This window comes from Sturnus vulgaris, chromosome 5 (genome assembly GCF_052056855.1).
Source record: "Sturnus vulgaris isolate bStuVul1 chromosome 5, bStuVul1.hap1, whole genome shotgun sequence".
Lineage (NCBI taxonomy): Eukaryota > Metazoa > Chordata > Aves > Passeriformes > Sturnidae > Sturnus > Sturnus vulgaris.
In genome coordinates this window covers 32,366,735-32,393,571 of record NC_142247.1, presented here as the reverse complement: position 1 = coordinate 32,393,571, position 26,837 = coordinate 32,366,735, and the positions used below count along the sequence as shown (strand labels likewise).

Genomic DNA, 26,837 nt, shown 5'->3' with positions numbered 1-26,837 from the left:
TGGGAATGTATTATCTGCAGAGACACAATATGCAATATATGTAAATCAGCAAACTTTCAGTGAGAAGCACCTGCCTGACTTATCCTGTACAAAGTGATGCCTGAAATACCACACTATTTCCATTTGTTTATGGTTGTTCTATCTGAGGAAATGGGGATAAAAATGTTTTACATCTCTCTAACAAACAATTGCTGCTATTCAGACGTATAGCACTAATCAGCTATTTGCAGAGGCAGTGGGAACAGTCAATGCAGAAAGACACAGGGTATCCATATTTAAAATAATCTCAATGCACCTCCCTGCTACTTTGCTTAGAAAAATCATTACTGAAAAAGCAACAAAAGCCTCTAGTCCATATGCAAAAAAAAAAAAAAAAAAAAAAAAAAAATCCAATCACTTTTTAAAGAGCTGGTAGCAGCAGATTAGCAACTTCAATATTCCCAGGCAAGAGAAACTCTCAGCCAGAGTTAAGGTGGTATGGGCCTTAAAAAAGGCTGGCAGGGTAACACGAAGTGTCAGAGGCAGCAGCTCACAGAGAGCATCTCTATTTTTTCCTGAAACATCAGCAATGAACCATCATGGTGCATTTAGTTCTGTAATACAGTATCACCCTGTAAGAATTATTTCTGTGGTTGTAATATCTCAAGGAAATGGCGGTACTTCATTCTGTCTTCTCTCCTCTCTTCTTCCTTTCATTGCTGCCTCCCATCCGTGCACTGGGAAGCAGCATGAGAGAACAAGTTCCTCCTCAAGCACTAAATGCCAGTATCAACAGCTGCCATCCTTACTGTGTCCAGCACTGATCTGAAGAAATGCACCAGTATGCAACACTAACAGAAGAACAGAGAAATGAAGAACAACTCCTCATCCATGTGTCTGGAGACAGCTAATGTGTGCAAGAGACAGAATAATTTTGGAGTGCTCATAGCACAACTTGAAAACTTCAACAAAATAAGAGGGAAACAAGCTGATATAGTGTGCTAATACTTCAACAATACGACTGGAATTCAGCGTCTTAAAAGGCACAGAATAGTTTGAGCTGGAAGGGACCTCTAAAAAGTTTGAGCAGGGACATCTTCAACTAGATCAGGTTGCTCAGAGCCCCACCCAGCCTGACCTTGAATATTTGCAGGGATGGGGTACCCACCACCTGTCTGGGCAACCTGTACCTGTGTTTTGCCATCTTCATTGCAAAAAACTTACTCCTTGCACCTCATCTAAATCTCCCCTCCTTTAGTTTAAAACCATTCATCCTTGTCCTATCTCAACAGGTTCTGCTAAAAACGTTTGTCCTCATCTTTCTTATTAAGCCCCCTTTCTGTACTGGAAGGACATAATAAGGTCTCCCTGGAGCCTTCACTTCTCCAGGCTGAACAACCTTAAATCTCTGATCCCTTCCTCACAGAAGATGCACTCCACCCCTCTGAATAGTGAATTTGGCCCTGTACATATCTTACAGAGTTAAGCCTGAAACAAAGGAACTCCTCCATAAGTTCATGATACCAGAAGGCGTATTTTCCTTTACACTCCAAAGCCCTGGGCTTATGAGGTGACAGGGAACACCTATAGGCAGGCCCTCACTGGAACACTTTGATCAACTTTTACCAAATTAGAACTGAGATGAAAAGCAAAACTGGTCAGGATAAAGAAACTGACATCCTCCTGCCTGGCCACAGGGTGTCCTCCTTGCTCTATGCTTTGGCCTTAGATGACCAGCCCCTGAAGGGGAAAAAGGTCTTTATTAAAAAAAAAAGCTCAGTTAATGGATCAGAAGTCTGTAGTTCGCTCAGCCCAACCTGCTCACATGCAGTTTTATACAATATACAGTGATGCTACTCCTCCCAGTTTCCTTATGACAATTATTTTGCCTTGACAGGTGCTGGCATTGCAATCATATTTTTGAGCTGGTTAGACTCATCACCCTCTTTTCAAGATAAAGAAGTGAATTAAGAGTGTGTCACATGAACAACAAATTCAGTGATGTTCTGCATGTGTTTTTTGTCACTGACATTAAGAACCAGAGATGTTCAGAGAAACTGCCTGGTTCAAATCTCTGCTAATAAACGACACTCTTGGACACTTAATAATACTTAACCCAGTTCAATTTTCAGCTTGGTTCTTCTGTAGCCCTGAGGAGATTATTCTAATGGCTAACGAGGCTCACATTCAGACCTGATTTTTTTTTCTTTCATAACGATTTTGCTTTACTTTCCAGTCACAGTCCCTTCTTCTACTCTAAAAATTATTGTGCCTTGCTGGTCATTGTCACACCTCGAATATTTATAAGCTACCGTTTGCAGACCTGGTCAAACTGCTTTGTTTTGGGAATATGTGTGAAGGGTGGGGTGTGGAGCGGTTGAAATCATGGGTGACAGTGGGAATTCCCTCACTGTCCACTACCTGAGGTACTCGTAGAGTCCATACATGGGCAGGAAGTCGATGTCAGACAGAAACATGTATGGTGTGCTGATGTGCTTCATGGCCACGTTCCTGAGCAAGTTCACAGGGTAGAACTGCCCCTCCTTGTACACGATGTGGTAGCCAACGTTGTGGCGGCTCATCAGGACTTCTGAGCCCTGAGCGTAGCGCAGGAATTGCTGGGCTTCTGCATCGGAAAGGTAGAGTGCCAGGCTGATGGGACCCTCCCAGTGCTTGCAGATGGCTTCAAGCATCTGGAGCCTGGAAGAGGAAGGGTGACAGTAAGAAAAAGCTGTTTTCCCTGTCTGGGACTCTGTTCCTGCATTCACCTGATCAAATGCAGTAAGTGAGACAGATTTGGGACACTTTATATGCTGTGGAAAGCACTAAATGTTTCTACAGCATAATTCATTATTTAAAATGGTAAGTTGAGGTCTCCTCCTGGACAGATGGACTGCACCCTGGATACACCTATCTCACTAAATCCAATGTAGCTTAAGATGGCCCTAGATCAGATATCTAAAGCACCATCATTTTCTGTCTAAAGCTTTGATGCTGCAGGAAAGCCCACATGGATAACAGGACTTACCTAGTGGGAGCTTTGAGCAGTTGCAGAGATCTGTTCATGTGGATCTACTTACAGGACAGGGGGCTCATAAACTTCAATATTGTCTAGTGCCCAATTCACATTTCAGGTCAAACTATTCCCACACACAGTAACATACTACAGTGCTCTTCAGTAAGTTTTTAGAGCTCAGAGGTGACAGATTGTTTTACCTCCTGTTCAGGAAAATCTTCCCCAAATTTTTTCAAGGCAGTTAGCCAGATCTTAAAGGCCGTTATAAGAGACAGGTCAAGGGGACACTGACTTAGGTGAACATGTGCATTAACTAGAAGAAGGCTTGCTGTCAGGGAAAAGGACAAAAGGATGACACATAGATAGAAATGGGATTTACTATTAGTAGGGAGGTAAGGAGGAAGGACAGACATGGCATTGCTGTGGAATATCAAAAGAACATTTCAGACAAAACCATCACTAAAAGAACTAACTTTTATATGTTTAGTACTACCTCAAATTTCATTAAATCATTTTTAAACAGGTTGTATTGATATGTATTTTAAAAAATTCCAGCAGTTACAATACTATTGATGAAAATGAGAAGAAAAGATTTCATATGCAAACATAAATCAAACCCAACTTGGTCAAAATCATTTAAGCACTTTGGGTAATTTATTGCCTAGGGATTGAGATGTGTCACCCAAAAATACAGCAAGGACTGATTACATAGCCTCTTGATTTAATAGGAAGGGAAATGATCTATGCAGCCTAGCCAGATATTCTATCAAAAACTGGGAAGAGTAGATGGTGCAAAATTATTATCTTCACTCTGTTCCAAATCCACATTACTGAATTTTTCCTATTAATATTTATACAAAACGCAAGGAAAGTTTTCTGCGTTATCATAATCTCAGAAAATAATTTCCCCCTCCTATTACCTCCCTAAGATTTGCAAAATAAAGGAATGATATACTCATACCAGTAAACACACAGTCTGACTTAACATTAATAGCTTTTCCCTGCATTTCTGAATGATTGTGATGATACCAAGATGATATAATAATTTTTTCTTAGATATGAGATATTACCTTACTAGTCTACACTTGCTACATCACTCTCTTTTTATCTGCTTTTGAAACAAAGACTATTATCAGCCTGAAACATACAGCTGAATTTGAAACACAGATCAATATAAAAATATCTAAAAGGTATGTACAGGGTCTAGAATTTTGATTACACAAATAATACATAGGGGAAAAATACAGTTTTTTGCCTTTTACCAACATAGTACAAATCTGTTAATCAGGAGACTCCAATCTGTCAGCACTCAAATTTAGGGCATCATTTCAAAAATGGAAAACTTGCCTAGTAAAAAATGCAGCAAAATGCCTTTTAAGGACTCCATGCAGTGGACTAATGGCATATATAACTTATTTAAACAGCACACCTGATAATGCAAAGCTTTTCATGATACTGAAGTGGAAACTGGGTTTTGGTGGTACAACTTCCCAGCTGGACACCTCAGCATCCTTCAGAATACTCCATTTTACTCTGTTGTTCTCACTGACAGGCTCTACTTCCATAAATACAATACACGGACTGCCAGCTGATCCTCCAAAATCTGCTCTCTGTAAGTTGTTAAGTCTCCTTTGACCACAAAACTTAGAATTCTCAGTTTCTAAGCACAACATTACCAACTTATTTTGGATTTTTTTTGGCGGTCTTGAGGAACGCATTCTCTTAAGGACTCTAGAGAAAACAAATGTACTGCTGTACTGCAAAATAATGAGATCATAATTTAGTTGGTAAATTTTTTAAAGGTCTGTTCAGCTAAGTGAATTTTGCTGGAATTCAATAGTTTTGTGAGATTCGGTGTTTTTGTTTTTCTTAAGAATACTCAACTGATTTCCAACTCATTCTTGCTCAGATTTCAAGCAGTGTATTGCTAATCACGTCTTTCCTTTTCCTCATTCTGACCTCACATATTTTGAACTCCTACTCTGATTTCTGAACCCCAGGTACATACTGAGCCCTTAAAAAGCCTGCCTAGCCAAAACACGTGCATGAAAATCACAGTGAAGCAACCAAGCCATTATTTAAGGAAATGCCATCGCTGCAAAAGATGACAATTACCCACTAATGAACAATCCTGAATGAAGTCTGTCTCAAAGCTTCCATCCGAAGACAATAGTGTTAGCTTGCAAAATGCATCCCTCTCCTCTTAGGCAAACCTAAGTCTGTCATGAAAGCCATGTCAGTCTCACCTCCAACAGGACTAGGGGAGGTGCTGGTAGTTGTTTTTTTGCTTTTCCTCGTCTCTGATAATAATTTTAAAGAATAATTCAGGAATGTAGTGTACAGCACATTGTTTATGTATATTGTTGATGTAATCTTACATCTGAGACACTATTCTTAAATGTCCACAGTTGTGCCAGAGGAGTTTAATAAAAGTGGTTTAAAGAAGATGGAAAAAGATAAGGCAGTAGCTGAAAGATGTGAAAGAAAACAAAGCAGCTAAGCAGTTCTTTGGTAGGATATTATTTATTGATTTCAGCTGAAAGAAAGTATTTCCAACTCAAATCAATAATTTATAGCAACACACCAGTGAAGTAGGGAAGATTTTTCCTGCACAGTTCCAGGATGGCTGTTCTTTCTGAATAAAAATGTGTGGTTCTGTCTATCAATAAAAACATGTGCCCCAGTGCGGATCCAGAAAGGGAAACAGATGCTCAGACTTTGCATCAGTGCCAGTGAATCTGCACGGAGCCCCAGCTCATTCTTTTAAATTAAATTTTGAGCGGGGGGTGGAAATAGGCCACACCAGCTTTATTAATTTACTGTGGCACTCAGTCGAGGTCTGGCTTAATTTATTTCTTAATTTTTTTACTCAAAGGTTTGTGTACACTTAAGAAATGTTTCCTCAATTAAAAATCAATAGAACAGACACTAACGTGCACAGCAAATCATAACACAATGTGCAGTGCTGAGACACCAGTGGAACAGATAACCCCTTATTAATTTCTGTTTATTTTAAAAACAGGCTGTACATGTTTTGTTGATCTCAATTCCTGTAATCCTCCTGGAAAACTGCTGGCCTTCTACTAGTATATCAGTGGTGTTATTCACATGCCATATTATATTCTGTATGTGCTACGCTGAAGGAAATGATCAGTTTCTGTATAATACTCAAAGAGTTCTGATTTATTTTGAAACCCACTCTGATAGCAGTAACTACAAAGTCTGGACTAGATTTGAACTGAGAAGCTGGAGGAAAAAAGGAGAACTGACAATTACAAAATTTCACAAAGCTGGCTGATCCAGACTGCACTTTCAAGCTTCTGTAAAATGACAACTAATTGTAATGGGAATCAGAAAGGTACAGGTGGAACTTGTCAGGAAATGGATTTTTTTTCTCCAAAAGAAATACCAGTTAAATTCCATTTCATGTTAGAACTAAAAGCTCGAATATTCTTCTGAGAATCAACATCTAGATAAAGATGCAATGAATCTACTCAGATGGAGATTTTTTATTTCACACTAGCACAATTAAAAAAAAAAGTATAATTTTCAACTTCCTAATTTGAAACTAGACTATTTAGTTCTGATTCTTACTGTAAGAAAAATCACTAACTGAAATTTTCTTCAATGGAAATGCCAATGAGAGCAAAACTAACATCTTCTAGTGCAAAAAAACACATGCAAAAACTTGGGTCAGCTACAACTGCTTGCCTAATTCTATTTAAAACATCCGTTTTTTCTAAGTTGCTGCAAAACTCCATGAACTAATAATGCTTGACAATCCCAATAAGCAACAACTCCTGCAGCTCCAGGGGTCACCCTCTCATGAACTCCACTCATGTAGATTGCAGCACAGTGTGTGCACTGCACATACAACATCTACGGTTCTATGGACCTGCATTTTTTCTCTCTCCAAAGCATTCCATAGTCAGATTTCCCTGTAATAAAACCCTGTCTCTCTCCTGGATGTAGAGGTGTTCCCTACCTGTCCATTGAGAGTTGTGCCACCAGTGTCACATCGGTGTTATCTGAAGCAGGCTCGTACTCGTAATGCAGGAAATACAGATGTGTGCGATGGACGGTGAAGCGCTCCCGACGGAATTCATAGCACAGGTCATCCTCGTCCAGCTCAGACAGCTGCTTCTGGAGCTGCAAGGAAAGAGTGGATGTAAGCATCATTTCCTTGTAATTATTTTAGCAAAACAGAGAGAACCAGGAGGCTGGGAACTTGCAGAAGGATGCAACAAGGAATGGAAGTGGAACATACAGAGCAGCAGGGTTTTCCTGAGCCTCTTGTTACTGCACAAGAGATTAGAAAGAAGGGCTTGGAAGTAAATTCATAACGCAGACAGGACACTGTATTATGGTCTATATATTCTATATAGTACCTGTATTACATACTTTCAAGATCCAGGCTAGCAATGAAACCGTGACCAATCACTGGTTGAATTATCATCACGTTTCAGGGTTAATGTTCCAATGTGATGCATAATTCCATCCTTACTAGAAGCAGTGCTTCACACTAGTCATAGAGGTTCTACACTAGACAAAACTCAGCAGCAGATTCAGCACTGAGAGATTCCCAGTCTGCTGCCTCTGCTGGACAACAGTAACTGCTGCTACCAGCACGGACAGATGGCTGGAAAAGTAATGTCTTTAACAGATCCTTCTCTTGAGATTTATGTTCTTTCCACTGCAGAGGTGGCAGAAGTAAGCCTACACTTTAAATGGAATTTATCCTTCTGGATACCTAGTTTGAGAAATCTGGAGGATGGTAGATAACTTCCTAGCTCCCTTGAAAACCAAGCCTCCTCAAAGTCAAAATGGGCATCTCAAAGCAATCCAATGCCAAGCCTATTACATGTGTGGCTTCAAGAGAATAAAGTTTAGCTCTGGGAAAGGTAGAAGTGAAAAACTGACCAAATGTCTATGCAGATGACCGATTCTATTCCTAACCTAATGATTTTTGGGGTTGGACTAAATGATCATTGAAAGGTCCCTTCCAAATCAAACTATTCTATGATTATATGATTATGTGATTTTAAAGCCAAACATCTAGCTAGGATATTGAAAATGCATTAATTTAAAAGGAAAAAAAACAGTCATACTTGCAGTAAAATGTTATGAAGATGAAAACGTTTTATGGTTTTAACATGTGAAATTGAGTTCAGTATCTATTGCTCTAAAATGTAGGTTACTAATAAAGATATAATTTTATATCTGATTTCTTAAAAGCATCCTGTAAGAACAATAGTCAATTAGTAAAATATTCACCAGCAGATGAGAAAAATATCCTTTATTTAGTTTTACAAATTTTGATAAAAATCACAGTGTACCTCAAAACTCTTTCATTAAAAATATTATTGAATTATAGATATCTTTTTGTCCTGCTCGGAATGATTAAGGTAATAGTTTCACCATCTTCAAGGAAAAGAAAAAAAGGAAAATGTAGATATTTTTTGTTCTGTGTTAAGAAGAGCTGTTGCTCTTGGAACTATAAGCATAACGGTTGCCATCCACAGTAATACTTACAACTGAATGTTTTCCTGTGAAGGCTGATGGAATAATTCCTGATATTTTCCTGTACATCACTCTATAATCTTCTTCTGAAAAATGGAAATATCTACTTTGATTTCAATGAGTTTTGGATCAGGCTGTCATTCTTCTCTGCTATTGTTCTGCACACATCTTAAAACACCCCTCAAGAGGGACTGCTTTTAGAAAGATGAGAGTCTGAATCTTGACAAATCTTTACTCGGGCAAAACTTCTATTGATATCAAGACCTCTGTTAGGTGGAACAGAAATCAGGATTTCTTTTACGTATCCTCGGAGTTTCATTCTTTCTGCTTTACAAATCATCATTCAGCTGAGCCTGCACTATTTTCGAAACCACCTTCATATAATATTTGAATTAAACTCAGTATTGACAAAAATTACTAGAAAGCCTCTCGTACCTTTGTGTTTCTTTCTTGAAAAGGGACAGTGTACCCTTAACAGAATTATTAAGGAGATGATTGAAATTTAAATAGTTAAAACAACAGCAATGAACATTTTCGGGGTACCTTAATATCCTTCTGAATGTACAAATGACCAGGCCAGAAGATTTTAATTGCACAGCAGTTATTAAACAGGCAGTCACCGAATAATTATCAGATTGCATTTGGGTTGAAAGCTAAGAGGCTATAAGTACTTAATTTTGAGTTCAAGAATAACATTTAGAGCCAAATTATGGCTTAGTGCACTATTGAACCCTGGGTGGGAGAAGAGGAGGAGACACAGCTTCTTAGGAATACCACCTTTTTAATGGTGAAACTCACCAAATCACAAAGTTGGTGATGGAGGCGAAGGAGAGAACATAAAATTTCTCTAATATAGTATTTTCTACACAATACATATTATGTGGATTCATTATTTAAAGACAAAGAACTCCTAGCTTGGTTTGACACTTGCTCCCGCACTACGTTTCTTGAAAAAGATGTGTTTATAATGGGAATGCTGATAGATCTATGCAAACAGATGCTTAAATACAGTAAAATAAAGACCTTGATATCAGCTGGACTTGATAAAATCCACTATGGATTTTCTTTCCTCTTATGGATGCCTCCATTGTATTGACAATGATATCCCTAACCCAGCAAAGATTTCTCAGCTGTAGAGAGACAGCACGTACTCTCATAAGCAAGTACCTGCTAAGCAAAGATTCTGTGCTAGAAGAGTTTCAATGCTAAGCATGAAACTTAGCATCTGGGAAATGTCACCCCTAGAAAACACTCTCAGAGTTGAAAAATGTATTATTTTCAGACTCCATGGGGTAGATACTGTCTCAGGAAATACTGTTGTGGGAAACAACATGTGCCTTCATTAGCATCATGGTGCTACTTGGTTCAGAAATAAAAATGGCAGCCATGATATGCATAATGCCCAAGCAGAGACAAATACATAAAGAAATATGGGTTAAATTATTTCTCTGGGACACCAGCTATGGCAGGGGATCAGGCTCCATCTCAGGAAAAGTAAGTTTTTGAAGCTAGGCGGGTCAGAGAAATAATTTAGCCTTTGTCTTCCAGGTCTACTTGTCTAACACACTTCTGTGAGATGAGGTGTTTTGTGTCCCTGTGACAGATGGCAGACCCATATGATACATGGCAACACATGTACCTTTCACTGGCAAACTGGTTGCTCTGCTCATGAATCTCCTTCCTAAGGATGTTCCTAATGTAAGCAAATCTGTGATTGGTGTAGTTTTATTCCCTAAACTGCTGTGTCAGTGAAACAATTCACTTCCCACCAAAACCCAGGACTTTGTATCAGATGAGATTGACTAAAAATCCAAGATCAGAAGTATTTTGTGAGGGATTAGATATTAAAAAAATATCAAAGCCCACCAACAACGTCATGTGTCTAGAGGCCAGTTAGATCTTGGGGAAAGGGATAAGAGCTCTAATGTAGGCCTTCTTCATCAAGTGTTTAAGTTGAGGTAGGGTGACACTAGGCTTTAGTGACTCGTTCAATATCACACTAATACAACAAGAACTGAGCAGCTTAGATGAAAACTTAGAACTTTCAGAGTATCTTTCCTTTTCCCAGGTGTGCACAAATAAGTTGCGCAGCACAAAATCAACTCAGCCACTGAAATGAAAACTGACACCAGCCTGGGATGTAACTAAAATCTGGTTATAAACTGCAGCAGTTTCATTTTCTCCTGTGTAGTTGTCCCAGTTCCCACCAGTAGGCAATTTGGATTGCAACATTTAGCACTTAGTGTGTGAATTAACAGTTGCCTTTAGCATGGCATAAACAAAGCAAATGATGATGTAGAGAGGAAAAAGCATTCACTGAGTCTTGTTTTGGATGACCTACATAAAGTCCTTCTGGCCTCTCCAATGATCAGCTATAAAAGCCAGACTAATCCCATGTCAATTAAACCTTTATTCCTCCCACACCATAAAATTTTGTACATTTGCTATGGGTCAAATTAAGCCTTCTGTGAAACAAAGCTGTGCTAAGGACAAAGAGGACAGTGTCTGAGCAAACCCACCTGGCAAGAGGAATTTTGCTGCAGCATGTGAAAACCACTAATACTCCTGCTAAATGGAAGTGATGGCTTATCCTGACTGCAAATACTCAACACAACTGAGAACGTGATTTTTAGGCACGTGGCATATCTCAGACAGTTCTGTATATATGAAGTACAGTTCCCCTTGACCTTAGCTGCATGTCAGATTGGTAGTCCTCTGCATCTCCTTTACCCAGACCCTTGACAAACATTTTTGGCCGAGCTGTTCCCAGACCCCTTTGCAGCACAGTGTCTTGACAGGTAGGTCACCTTGTTTTCGTTGCCCCAAAAGTCTCTGGCCCATTTCCTCTTGTGTGGGAAGTTCTATGGGTCTAAGTCAGTCCCAGGCCTGTGCCTCATCCCATTTTCCCTATTCAAGCAGTCTGCCAGCTCCTTATACCTACAGGCACATAACTGTCCTTTCCTCTTCCTGGTACAAACACTGCCTTTCTACCTTTGACCTGGATTTAATCTCTTTTGAATGTGAATCTGGGTTTTTTCTCCTCCCATCACTGAAGGTAATGGACGTCCCTCAGAAGAGAGACCAAACACAGGATCTTGCTTTCAGCTCTACTGTCCAGTCAGAACCTGGCATGGAGGATTCAGAGGAAAGAGTCACAGAAAACACCAGTCTTTGTACAGGTTCTCTGCCTGCAGCATGCCCAGGCTTGCTGTGTCACTGTGATATATATATATATATATATATATATATATATATATATATATATATATATGTATATATATATAAAATCTGGTCATGTACCAATGCATACTCCTATCAAAGAGTCTCCAGATATCTCAGTCTCCTTAAAGTCAAAGCAAACACTACTGGCAATGTGTAAGCTATGATTTTTCTGCATTATCATTTGCCTAGTTTGTCACCAGGTTTGCAATAGACATGTTCCTAGCCCAAAAGTCAGCTCCTCTTCTGAGGTATGGAGTATTTTCATGAAGAGATCATCACAACTTTTGGTTTGGGAACACCTTCAAGCTTTCCCCCCATGTTTAAAAAAAAAGTAAGAAAAGAAAAAAAAGGCCTAACAGCATGACAAAAAAAAATCCCAGTCCGTGTGCTCCTCCACTTCATAGCATTATAAACAGTTGAAAGCAGTATAATGGCAACTTTCAAGCAAGTAACAGGATGGTCTACCAACTCAGCATTTAATAACAATAACAGCTACAATAATAGAAACAACACAGCTGGGGGAGTCAGGATTTCACCTCAAAATTGCCATATACCATCTGTTATTACTATAGAAAGACTATGACATCACAAAATAGTAACTTTAAATTGCAGTTCTACAAATGAGGCCGTACTCTTGAAATTCAGCAGGAGCAAAGGGTACTCGAAGCATCAATCTGACTGCAAGTTCAGGGCTGTGATACTAACTTGGAAGCTTCATTTGCACACTATTTTTAGTCACTCAGAAATTGCTAAATTTGTTAGTAGTGTTTATACTGTGTGGTACCTTGCTAGAATCTCCCTCTTTTCTGGTGGATACTATAAGTTGGTATGCACAGCCTTTTGCTCATATTAAGAATCTTTGGTTTTGCACAAAAGAAGTAACTAAGTAAAAACATACTTAGTATGTAAGTACACATCTAAGCAAGTGTGTTAAGGGACAGCTGGAGTTTTTTTACACTGCTTCTTTGTATTGCTGATTTGAAAATTTGAGAAGAAAAACCTGCAGACATTTTTTTCTCCTGTGTTTCCTGAAATTCTTCTCTAATGGGATTCTACTGTCCTCTCCTTAAACTAAGTGGAATCAGTGATACACTTCCCACTGATCTTGCTCTGGGGCCTTGGATCAGGACACAGGCTTCACTAACTGGATACACTCCATTCAACCTTCAGATTTCTTGCTTTGGCAGAAGTACCTGGTGAGAAGCTGTCTGCAGGAAACAAGTTTTTAAGAATGCTGAAAAGTTGAGTGTGTGCCTTGGTCTAAAATCAGGCTTATAATAACTATCTCATAGAGTAACTATAGAGATTGACTGGAAGATCCTGTTGAAATATTTTCGGCTTTACAGTAGGTTTTTTAGAATAAAATGCTAGATATAAGCATTAAAAGCCAACATAAAATGTTCAAATTTGAGATTATTATTAAGTTTTACCTTTTTAGATTTCCCAAAATTCTTCCGCATTGCATCAAAATAAGAAAGTGTGGGAAAGGGGAACTAGCATGGAATGAGGAGGATGGAGTGACTAAGGACATTCTCTAAGGCCCACTCAAGTCAATGACTGGGTTTACAGGAGGATTTGGTTCATATTCTGAATTTTCCACCCAGAATCTGTACAGAAGACAAAGGGCTGACTGTAATATCAACTTGCAGAGAAGTGCCTGCTTTGCATGACCTCACTCCAGCACATACTGGACAAGGGGGACTTAGAGTACTCTTAGCACATGGCAGGCTCCTGCTACCAGCCTGTTCCTGCCACAGAGGGTCTTTAAGCTTGAATATTTTTAGGAAGGGATGAAGCATTCATGTACATGTAGACATACATATACCCTTTTTCACATAAAGAGAAAAATTATCCCAGTCTGTGTCTTTTTGCTTCCAGTATTTCAGTTTCTGAGCCCTACCTGTTCTATCCATTCCTATTTGTGATGCTTAGGAATGTAGTAACAGCCCTGGTTTGGTGAAACTGAAGATTAGCATCTGATTAGATCAGGACTATGCAGTACATTATCTGAAGATGGCCTTCAGACCTCTTAAAATTCACTCTGTGCTATTATACTTTCATGGCAAACATTAGAAAAAGAAAAGTACTGGTTCTTCCACAGGCATATAGACAAAATATATATTTAAGCATACATGCATTCACATGCATACACAGAAGGGTGAGAGAGATTAAAGTGAGGTCCAATTACCTTTTAAACTAATGCCCCTTTACATCTCTCTGGCATTGTTAAGAGTCCTTAAAAAGGGAAGATACATGATTTATATTAATTTTAAGGCCATCTCTGTACTGATGAGAAGTGTAAAGAGGCCTTAGAGAAACAGAATCAGCCCAACTGCCACACTTCCTTTTCTACAGATATCTGTTCTACAGATATTTGCATTAAAAATGGAATGCCTTAAGTACAGGTTGAATTGTAAATAAAACATCAAGTTTTGCAAATATTAAGCTGTGGAACAGCAGTGGCTGGTATACTGAAACAAGACCTTGAGGGTATATTGTGATAGTCAGACTGTGAGTGAGACTCACACCAAGCCACTGCTTCTTCCACAGCAGGGCTCAGTGCATTTAGTGCTCAAGTAATTCTCTCCAATTATGAACAGCAGAGCTATTCTGACATTTTTTCCACTGCTCCACAGTGCAGAGAAGCACAGGCAGCTGAAGGAGCACCTTTTACCCATGTACACTGCTAATGTAAGAAAGCCCCCTTGTGTTCTGGGGATGCCAGTCTCAGCTCAGGATAAAAAGGAAAAATAATAGGAAAAGAAAAGATAATTCAAACAGCAATTCCTACCTCATACATACCTGACTTAATAGAAATTACAGCCTTTTATGTAACATGCAGTCTTATGAATCCTAATGGAAACCTATGAAAGCATCTTGTCACACTGAAGGCTCACCTGGGCCAGCATCCTCTCTCCAGCCGTGAGCTGCCTGCCTAGGGAGTGTAAAAGCAGGGCGAGTGTACAGTGAGGATTTCTCAAAACCCTAACCTGGACTTCAGCTTGTGGTTCCAGGACTTTCAGCGCCAAAGCTTAAAAGCTCCTGATTGATTTGCTTTCCAAGAAGAGTAATTTTTGAGAATATGTACACTTTTAGAAACATTACCTCCCGCTCCAAGCTTCATCACATTGTGAGTGAAATGTCTTTGTTTTCAACCTGCTACTCGCTATTTCCACTTCATGCCCCCTAATTCTTGTACAGGGAGGAATGACAGTAGTTCTCTCCTTACAAGATGCTCTGCTTCTGAAGATAATCCTGCAATAGACCACAGGAATGTGCTGTATTTAACAGGACACCTGTGACACTGTATATACTACAGCAGATAGAGCAAGAGTGGTTTCCATGTTCTCAGGGTCTCATAACTTCAAAGCTGAAACTTGCTTGCTATATTCAACAATAAAAGGACATAATCAAGTTTATATCAAGGGCAACTAATACAAATGTCTTCTCCTAAGTGACTACCCTGAAGTTTTCTGAAGTTGGATTTTTTCCTACATCTGATTGCTTCAATAGAAGGCTGTTAACTTTTTTGGAGTCTCTTGGCAAATTAGGAATCACGTATTTTTGAATGTCTAGCTCATTCATTTCCAGTATCTTTACATATATATATAGATATAGAGATATATATGATTTTTAAATGGAGGAATGAGTTGCATTTCTTTTTCAGACACAAGCCATACCATATACCATATTGCATTCTACTTGTCTTGAATAAGAAACAGGCTTGAACAGTTAGTCATTTCCAGTGTCTGTCAACCAGATACAAGTTCAGTAAAATGTGCTGTTTTAAACTTTAGGGACTGCCATTTACAGCAAGGACTTGCATTTTCTCTGCATGGTTTCCAGGGAATTTGTTGTCTGAATAAATCTGTTTCTTAAGGATTTATAGAGCCGTGGAAAATACAGCAAGAGGTCTCTGACTGCATTCATGCTCTTTGAACCCACACAACATATTGTGAATTCAGTATAATTTTAACCTGCATTCTCAAAGTGTGATAAAGGTGTGTATTGTTGTCTTTCTTTTAATGTCTCAGTTACCTTTTCTCTTCGTATTCTACTCTCTACTCTGTCTCTTTTATCTTGATGTCTCCAAGGGTGAGACTCTTAGTGGTCTTTTATCACACTGAGTTCACTTGATCGTCTAAAAGCCTCTTGCAGAGGATTTTCTTCCTCCATGTGCTTTTGCTCTGGTGGTGCACTTACCTTCCCTCTCTCTCATTCTCCCTCTTGCTCTCCCTCACCGCCTTGTCTCTCCCAGTTAAGCCCCACTTCTTTCAGAAGAGAATGTGATGGTAAAATGAAGTGTCTGGGAAGCTGTGCCTTGAGTTAAAATATATCTATCCAATCTCTTGGTGCTATATCTAAAAATATGGGAATGGTATCTCTCCTGTGGTCATTTTATTCACAGGCTAAACGGAAACACTACCAGCCTCAATGATGATATTGATTGTCAATTACCTCTTAATCGCTAATGTGTACACAATACTGCCTTTGCTTAATTGCTTTTTATATAGAGAATGTGGCATATTTTGGAAATATTTCTTTCCTGAATAAAGTATTACAGATTCCTTTTACTTCCTTTCAGACTGTGTAGGCAAAATTGATACTTGGTCTACAAATCTCCAGAGACCACATTATACACAAGGAGTTCATACACATCTGGGTATAAACATTTCAGCTAACAGTTTTTTACTTTGTAATTATATGTACTAATGCACAGGCATACACATACACGCACATCAGTGGGTAAACATCCTTGATTTCAATCATTTTCAAAAGATTTGCTTAGTCTGAAAGGTTCTGATTGCAAATTTTATGCAGATACACATAAATACTGCTCTGATTGGCTAAGGGATACACAGAAAAACCCAGCAGTCTTACAGCCTATGTGTACCTTGAAGCATTTGCTCATTCTGTAGTCTGCAGCACAGGAAAAATTCACAGACCTAAATCCAGCAGTCTTGGTATTTTCTTTTCTTCTTCATTATTCGTGCATTAGTGTCTACTAGACACTACTGACATCACTGTATATTGAACAAATACACAGCAAGAAACAACACCTCCTGGAAAGTTATAGGTCTGCCATACTGAATCTAGAACACAGCCCTGGCTACTAAGGAAAAAAATTAACTCTATCCCAGCTGAAACCTGGACAAGGTTAAAGGATGAGATTTACAAAATTGCCTAATGAAATAAGAGCCCAAATCCTCTTTTTCAGCTTGTGATGTTACCTCTGTTGGGAATTTTAAAAGGGCAAAGTAGACAAAACAAAGCACCAAAACCCAGGGTAAAGATGGGATTAATACAATAGTTTTACAGGTGAGGAACTGAGCTACAGAGAGATTAAATTATTTGCACAGTGTCACTCTGGCAATCTGAGCATTGCCTTTAATTCTGAATTCCACTACCCTGCACTACCCCCACAACAAGTCTTCAGAAATCCTGTGTTTTGTATGAACCACCCTTTGTATCATCAAGCCTTAGACATCCCACTTACATTTTCACTGTTCACATCTGCTTCACTGGGGCAGCCAAAGAGTTCCCGTCTCAGCAAATTCCCATCATATTCCAGGAATGTCAGGTAGAGATTGCGGAAAAACTCCACATGCTTGTTTTTCACTCGCAGCTTCTTTGGAGAGTTCCAGTGAATCACCTCAGAGGGAAAAAAGAGAAAAGACATTCTGCTGTTAGAATACAGATTTGCTTTACCTGCTTTTATGATGTGTGTTCAGTGTGCTGCCCTCTTAAAAACAGAAGAAAAAAGCCTACAAACTACCCCCGACTTCCTTCCTTTTATAGAGAAGGCTTTACCATGTCTTCCACAAGTAACTGTACACTCTGGAGGTGATGTGCTTGGAAACTCTTCCATGGTATCACCTGCACATTTGAGTGAGGGTGCTACTCTATGTAGAGAAGCAGCACCTGGTAAGTGCTTCCACAATTCCAATCATGGAGCTGATGTTTATGGACTCTGCTGAAGAAGATGGAAGGACAAGGGAAACAGTAGGTATTAAACATTAATCTCAGATTTCCACATGACTGTTTCTGCTAATGAAATTGATTCCCTGTTTCAGGTCAGGCAGCCTCTTTCCTGGTTAGATACTGAGAAGAAGCAGTTTGAAATTAATTCCTATACCCACTTAAATAGTTCAAAAAGGACTGAATTTAATCTGACTTCCTTTTTGCCATTGCTTCATTTAAACAAGACCGATTTCTGTTGCATTAACAGAACACAGCAATGCAGTACAATTCTCATCATCTGAGTTCCAATTTCTAGCAGGTATTTATCCTCTGCTAATGGGAGATGACTGTCACAGTGGCCTAGACTTAAACTGTAATGCTGGCATAAAGGGCCTGATCCTCACTTGCACTGATGCAACTTTGCACTGCTGCCAGTGTGAATAGGAATGGGGCCCTAAGGAAAAACCAAGAAGGAGTTGATAGTGGCTGGCAGGAATGATTCCATTTTATAGAGGCATATTTTAGACATAAGAAAAAAATCACCAAATACTTTGTATTCAGTTTTATTCCTGTGCCTTCTAAAGAGGTTAAAAACAAGAGTCTCCCTTGGGAATGTTTCCAAGCTGGAAGTTCTGGAAGCTCTCTGAACCCATAAAATTATTCCTGTGAAGACACCGTTTCACTCACGCAGAGCACAGAGCTGCAGCACCGTGATCAGCTGTGCTCTGACCATCACAGCTCAGGGAGGGAACACACTGAGCTGAGGCACAGCACATACAGCAGCAGCAGCCTGGAGAGGATGAACACAGCTCCCTTGGTGTCAGCAACACAGCTCCACAGGAACAGGGAGTTCTCTGAAAGCACGGTATTTGCTGCCCAGTGAGTGACTGGATGAGGAAAGAGCAGGATGCAGCCTCAATTCTATCTGGACTACAGCAAACAACACAGTTGAACCACTGAGTATTTATACTGCCATATAAGCTATGGCACTCTCTTCTACCTCCCCAAAACCCACGAAATATCTCCTGATAACAAAAGGTTTATCCATTCCTGAGATTTCACTGCTAAGCCTACTAGAATGTCAGAAAACCATACAAGCACTTAAAGAAAAGCACCTGTAAGGAAAGAACATAATTTCAGATATTGGCAAATTACTTTTTCCAGTTATAGGAACACCTTAAATAAAGATTATGATGTTTCTACACACAGCATACATTTGGGAATTTATTTGGACCAAATTACTTGGTGCAGATATTTGTCCCAGGTAATGCTACATTCTTTGCTGGTTTTTACATTTGTGCAGATGTTCAGAAGTGTAGCATAACTGTGCAGTAACATGTTGCTGCATCATTTGGTGAAAATACAGACCACCACATAAATGAAAAGAGCTTTAGGTAGGTAAGGACATAAACTTAAGATAACAGGTTTTCTCCACTGAAAAATGGATCTTCAAAATCTCCTTTCTTTGAAAAGAGCTTGATGTATTCCTCCACTGTATTTAACTGCAGGAAAAGACATTAAGGCTTGAAAAAAATCTTGGCAACTGAATCCTGCTTCAGGAAAATGGGCACATGTAACAGAAGCATAGGGCTGAAGGAACCCAAAGGACTATTAACAGTTTTACAGGGTACCAGCATCCATTTTTACAAGTAGGCATAGAATGGAAACTGTCTGCTGGTAACTTGTACTTATGTAAGAGTGGATCAAAGAAAGCTAAGAAGCTGGCAAATGGGACAAAAATACTTGTTAAGAAAAACCTTTTGTGTGCTTTCCATGCTGCTCCTACACTTCACGTGTTCCCTTTTGGATACTCATCTTGACAAGTATCCTAATGCTGCTGAGCACCTAGAGACCTAGGGACCATGAACACAGACATGGCTAATGATAACCTCAGAAACTCTCAGAGGACAGGCTCCTTGCTACTGCAGAAAATTCCCATCAGCACACATGGTGTCACAACACAGCCAGGCATTTGCTGATGTCTCTACCCAGTTGTGTGGGAGATGATTTCAAACCCAGACAACTGCACTTGTCAGTGCAGAGGCTCTTTGCTGCAGTGCTTCAGGATCTGTTGTGTGTGTAGAAGCTGCTAAGTGTCAAGGGCTTAGCTGGTGGTTCAGATCTGATCAGATCTGAAATGTGTCAGGATGCTGCATGTACACTGATGTCGGGAGCCTGGAGTGAACTGCACAAAGCTGAACGGAGCTGATGACTATCCAAAAAAGCTAATTTTTTCATCAAGAAGGACAGCATGGGCCAATGTGTGGTAAAATGATGTGCTAAAGAATATCAAGGAACTATGCAACCATCTGGATGACCTGAGGTAGGAAAAACACAAAACAGTTCCAGCAGAAAAGCAGACTGCTTCTCAAATGTAACACAATGAGATAAATACTGTGTGATATACAAAAGCATAAAAAACCCCAGCAAGTTACAAAAAGCAACAAGACTCTTAACCATTGATATACAACATTACATCCAAAGACCATATTCTTTTTTTTTTGTCAGCCCACAAACTCATATTCAGTTCTGGCTGTCTGACATGGTCTATTGCACCATCAGCTACAGCAGAATTCGTGCAGGCAAAGACACCCCTGTATAGACTGCCATGGGCATCATGGTAAAGACTGCACAAGTAAAGCTTTGGCCACTGAATTAGAGACTTTATTGTCCACAACAGTAAATTGATTGGAGAAATAAAAAAGATCAGTTGGCAAGAGACTACAGGGAAATCAGAAGGAAACGAAAATCACTTTGTTTGAAGACTGTTATGCCCACATTAAAAAGAGAAAGTGAATCTAGAAACTGAAAATCTCATTACTCCAACATCCCTGTTCCAAGGCTGGATAGCACCACAATACTGTGTTTATTTCTTCTTCTAGTTTCTAAGCTACCCTAAAACTCTGGTGGCTTACAGAGGAAACTGCAGCTAGTAATATAAAATTCCAGTGCCATTATCTGGGTATACACCTCAGGAACCTTCAGGTTGACCTATGGATCCTTCCCACTCTTGATCACAGCCTCCTGAAAACTATGAGAAAATACACTTCCTTCATCTTCATTTAGCAATTTAAGTACTGAAAGATCAGAACTTAAAATTCCACATCTATTTAACACTTGGTTAATCGTCATTAAGCAATTTGGCACTATCCACATTTCTGTTAATACCATCCTAGTTAATCAGCAACCATTACCATTCCCTGATTACACACAGGCAGCCTCCTGGAACACTTCCCTATGCTTGTGGCCTAAAACAGGCTAACTGCATCCATAGTTCCCATTTATTCCCCAGAGTCTGACCCAAGGCACTCAAATGATGACACAGTGGGAGCCTCATGGACTGGCAGTGGGATTTGAGATGGGAGGAAAGAGAGGATGTTATATGCTGGGGGAGTCTAGGAAAGCTCTAAGAACAGTTATCTGGATGGAAATATACTGGAAACAAGAATCCTAGCAAACTTCCCTACATTACCATCTGCATTTGATCTCGGGGGAGATTAAGTATTTTAAGCATGATGTTCAAACCACTAAACAATAAGTGTGAACACAACATTATTTCTATAGGTACCTTTAACCATTTTTTTCCCTGAAGCATTTTCTCTCACAAAAAGAAGTATTTAGCCAAATGTTTCCTTAACCACAATCTCTTTAATTTTTTTACCCAAAGACACATCTTGATAATCTCTCACTCTGCTTCAGACCTTCCAGAATCAGAGAGCACAGGATATCCTGTATAATTATATACCTGCTCTCCAGGCTGAAGGGCAAGAAATAAGAATAAATTAAGCTTAGATTTAAGCATAAAGAAGTTTAATTTTGCAAGGCACTGAACAGATATCCTTAATTAAACCCATGAGCACTTCACAATTTAGGTAAACAAGTGGTATTTTGTAAACAGGAAGCTTTCCTGCTAAAAAAAAATAGACTCCTTGCTTAGGCAACCAGACCCTTCCCAGTGAAATCAGTAGGAGTTAAATATTTGGCAAATCTGCACAGTAAAGCCAGCTATATATGTCACTTTAATGCCATCTCAATAGCCTTTTTTAGAAGTTTAAATATGCCCCAAATCACACCGCAAATATGCATCACATGTGTAACTTATGCCATGATTAGAGCTGTCTGGAAACTTTATTTTTTAAACTGTGTTTTATCGGAAATGAATGGTTTAATAAAAGAACCAATTTCCTCAGAAAGATTCGTATACTTTATACAAATGCCATCACAGAGATTTTAATATGATATATCTAAACCACATCAGTGGAGGAGACTTGGGTTGGAGTAGCCAGCAACCCTAGGGTCCAGGCAGTGCTTTTTGGATGTGGGTCTCAAATCCCTGCCCTGCCTAGTTTGGTGCCCATGGTCCCAGGGATTAATTTACTCCCCTGCTTACTGCCACTGCTATATGGCTAAACTGACACACTGACCCTGCTTTGTACTTTTCAAAGATCTTTATTTGTCCTCTGAAGGATTCCTCAACTTCTTTTCCTTCAACTCCTGTGCCAATGTTTAATGAGAGGCCTCCTGCCTGCAAATACATGCCTATAAACCCATGGTGCTTCCTGTTTGGCAGGACAGAAGCATCTGACTGACTCCAGTGCTCACCCAAAGGACGGGTATTGCTTAACCCTCTCGAGCCCTAACTCCTCTCACTGCAGCTCTTCCTTTGTTGGCATTAAAAGGTGCAAGGCTGCAGAATGCCAGAAGTGCTGCAGATTAGAGCAGAAGTGCTTGGACAGGGCAGCTCAGGGACTGCAACACTCACAAAGAGGTGAAATGGGTCATGTCTGAGGTAGAGCTGAAATGATATATCACAGCTATGGAAAAGAAGCTGCTTAAACTTCTGTAGGCAGTATCACAAAGTCATCCCAGTGTGGAGGACATTCCTAGGGAGGACACAGTGAATCAGAGAACACAAGTTCCCAATGAGGAATTTATGAGGTTCATTATTTATCTATCTGCTATTTTAGTATCAGCCGTATTCAAAACCAGTTTGAAAAGCCATCAATAGGTTGTAAAGCATTTTTCCATGTTGAAGTGTGTGTAAATTCTAATAATTTGATACATTCCCATTGAAGAGTCCAGCATCTGATTTTTTTGATTGTGAATTACCAGATTGTCTGTATGTAAATAGCATCTGTATCCTTGACAACCAGACTTTATAACTGACTCATTCAATGAGGTCATGATTCATTGTCAGAGGTATCAAAATTCATTACCTTCTTTCACAGTACTTTTCCTGCCATTAGGTTTGTGCCAAATCATAGTAACTGAGATCTCCTTATAGACAGGAACAAACTACCAACCAAGAACCAAGCAAAAGCAGGGACTAACCCAGCAAAAGCAATGCATAAATGAACCTCAGATTCAGACTGATATCCCACAAAAAAAAAATCAATAAAATGCGTAGAGATGCAACTTTATGAGTCCTAAAAAGAGAAAAAGGTGATTAGAATCCTTTTCAGGCAATATGAAATATTCAACTGCTTCCTAAGCCTTGCATAAATGTGAACAAAGCAGCAAAGAAGTGTCTGCACACACACACACACATACAGATCCCTGACCAGCTGCCAGTCCTGGGAATCCAAGTTTACCTGACACAATGCTGTGTATAAGAGATGACAAATCCTCAACTCTCATGGACTTTGAGGCCAGATGAAATTAAATCAGCACATTTTCGGTCTGACAGGAGGAATACATTCTGTTTTGGCTGAGGAATACTTGACTGGGTCAGTTTTACCTTTGAATTTAAGTCTCTCCAGTCACTTCCTTCTTTATCCCCCAATGCAAACTTCAAAATCTTTCTTTCCCTCTTACCCTGGAGGTTTGTTTTACCTTGTTTCTCATTCCAGTCTTACTATGAAATACAGAATGTGCCAAATCTATTGTGTTCTACCATTTATATTAAATGCCATGGAACTGACAAACTCGGGTGATTTTAAGAGTGGAATTTTTAACTTGGGATAATGATATTTGTTAACTTTTTGTGAGACTCATATACTTAACCAGCTGGTTTCTTTACAGAACTAGAATTTACAACTTTAATTGATCTAAGCTTTTTTTTTTTTAATTGTATGAAGAATTTTAAACAGTGCTGCCTGAGGGTCAGCTCTTTAACTGCTCCGTATGGGAAAAGCTTTATTGAAACCACGGAGTTTTATGTGCACTACATAAGGCTCTGGCCTCTCTTTCAAAGCAAAGCATTTGAGCCCTGATTTAGTATATAGGGGATAATTTTAGTAGTGTGAATAAGTCCAGTTTAGCTGAAGAAACTGTTTGTGTCTGCACCCTTCGTTGAGTTAAAATACCTCAGACCAGAAAATCAGTGGAGAGTATAACATATCTTAGACTTCACTGCCCATGCTGTAATGGAACTGACAGTGGCACACAATATACAGCACTAAACAACCAAGCCTGAGTTACAGTTGTAAAGATAAATTCGTTAATCGACAAGAAAGAAAGAATTTGTTTCTAAAATACTTCTGTCAAATGCTCACTTGTAGGTGTTATATCTGAGTTAGATGTCCCACACCTGAAGCAGGTTAGTTAATACAGTCACTGGACTCAGAAGATCAGACATCTGCTCTGAGGTGAGCTCCACCAGCCTCCAAACCCACTCATAAAGATGACACTTTGGCTGCCTAAATCCAGATGTACACCAACACTGAAAGCACCTTACAGTTACCCTCTGCCTGCCCATCAGCTGCCTTACCAAGAGGATATCTTCTCCTGTAGGTCTGTGTTTTATCTGCTACTTCTATATGGATACTGCAGAGCCCCTATGGTGACTCAAACCATCTTTAGGCAATGAAACCAAACCTTTGATCCTTGTTATCAGCTTTAGTATCTTTTCCTCACATAATTGGCTTTGTCTTTACCTTGTGCTAAGTGCAATCAGACTGTCTCAATTACATAAGTTAATCTCAGCCTCTAATTCTCAGCAAAATACGGTGATATGTCATAGGTGGGAGGTATATTTTTCTGAAGTTTATCTTTTGGGAAACATTTCTCTGTTGCACATCTTTCTTTTTGTTCGCAATCACTGTCATACACGATTCTCAACATGAATGCAGTGCTAAAATCTCTACCAGCACTTCGTTACAAGGCATAAAACCATGATGCTTTTAAAGTGCCTGTGTTGATCCTCCCCTACAAACAGCTATTATAAACCATTTAGTGATTAGTGTACTGACAGAACAGTGATTTAACTTTAAAAGCTGTCCTCTATGGATCACACCTGAATAGTCAGTCGTGAATACTTCATATATGAAATTCAATCAATAATTGCCAGTTTTGAAGGTCAGTTAACCCATGTAGAAGAACTTCTGTCTCTTGGAAGCGCAGCTTTTGTAATCAGCGTGCTGAGAGTGATTGATTTTCTATATTCATCCAGTATCTGGTGTTCATATTGAACATTCCTGCTGTTACTCGACAAATTGCTACAAGGAAAACCGTGGTTAGATTTAGGATCTATGTTGTACAAAAAGGGTGGCCAAACTCTGGAACATGGGGTCAGGGAGCATGTGAAATATCAGTGTTTGGAGACTGGACACTCATCTGTACAAGGTGCTGAGCAACTGGGTCTATGTTGGAACTGCATTAAGTGGGGTTTGGATGGTCTCCAGAGAGCCCTTGCAACTTCTTCCATAGTTTTGTGTCTTTCTTTTTTTTAAAACTTCACCTACATTCTCAGAACATAAATCCAAATATACAAACCTTAACTGAATTTTAAAATCAGTCACTAAAAACTGCCTAATATTTACTATGTTCTGATGCCACTACTCCGCTCTGATGGAATCTACTGCTGCGCAGTCTTAATCTACACCTGGACAAAGCTCAATCAAGCTTCAATTCTGAACTCTCTGCATGCTACATTTGAGTCTTTGAGTCTCATTTTTCAAAATGGCCACAGCACAATTGATGTTCATTTGCCCCTCTCTATTAAAATTCATCCTGCTTTTATATTCCACTTGTTAATAGTGAAAAATGTGCTATTAAACTGACACTATAGCTTCATTTCATTAAATTTACAGGTTTTTACTCAGCCTTTCTTTTTTCAGGACAAAACCAGGAAAAATGAATGGCAACATGACTCAGTTAAATGTATACACAGGCTAAACATGAAGTCAGCAAGGTCTTTACTTACCTGCTAATGCATTTCTAGCTAGGGTCTGCCAAATCCTCTCTGTGAATTTCACTCTATTAAATGATGTTCAGTAAAGAGTTTCAAACTTTTCCAATACAAAAAGGAAAGGTTTTGTATTCTTTGTTTAGGAAGAGCTAAGACCTGGGACAGCAATAAGAACTCAGTTGTAAGCAGCACTGGCACAGGTGGTAGGTACAGAATGTAAGAAGGAAAAGCACTTCTTTAACACCTTGCCAAACCCCAAAGCAGAATCTATATTTGAATTTTCTAGTAGTAGTCTAAATGCACAAAACCAAAATCACATTTCCTTTCCCTGTCTGGGTGTTTTTATAAACTGTATGTGTTAGTTTCCCCCTGCTTAAGGCAGTTCATCTTTCTCTCACAGCAGTCCTTTGTTCTGTCCCAAAGGACATCACTCCAACCTCCTGTGCAACATACCTTCAGGTCAGACACATCTCTGTAGCACTGCTCAGAACGGGTGTGATCAGAAAGCTGCACATTCCAGAAACATGGAAGCTGGTAGACAAGGAAGGGATTTTGTTTGATCACTGCATTGAAGATATCCTAGCAGAAAAAAAAAACAAACCAGAGAAAACATTTGGGTATGTTGTTTCTACTGCATGAGGTGATCTCAGTTCCTCCCCCAGCTGACTGTCCTCCCTCTCACAGGCAGAAATTCCAATGGTGATGAAAGGTGAAGTCTGTAAACCTTTCTCCATAACTCTGTTTCCTCGGAGGATGCTATTAATCTAAGGGCTGATATATAGATCTGGATAAGAGGAACAAGCTCTCTTGTTAATGGACTCCAGCAAAGTTTTCAAACATTCATCCTGTACTGGTGGCATGAGGTGTGGTTCCTGTTCTAGTCACCAGGGAGAGTAACAGGCAGTAAACAACACAGTGCCTGCTGGTACTAAGTACTGCAGCCCTTTTTAATGAAGGGGAGGAAAGGGAATCTGGCAGCTACACTGCTTCAAGGTGAATTACTACAGGTGA

The 26,837-nt window shown here is 39.4% G+C and overlaps 1 protein-coding gene across 1 annotated transcript in view; it reads right to left on the bottom strand.

Moving 5' to 3' along the window:
- The window catches only part of LARGE1 (LARGE xylosyl- and glucuronyltransferase 1), a 267,698-nt gene that overhangs the window by 17,026 nt on the left and 223,835 nt on the right, over positions 1-26,837 (bottom strand). Inside the window, exons 10-13 of the mRNA XM_014889284.2 lie at positions 26,280-26,405; positions 17,235-17,390; positions 6,981-7,144; positions 2,401-2,679 (exon numbers count right to left, since the gene is read on the bottom strand). Of these exons, the coding sequence (XP_014744770.1) occupies positions 2,401-2,679; positions 6,981-7,144; positions 17,235-17,390; positions 26,280-26,405 (725 nt within the window). The remainder of the gene's footprint in view (positions 1-2,400; positions 2,680-6,980; positions 7,145-17,234; positions 17,391-26,279; positions 26,406-26,837) is intronic.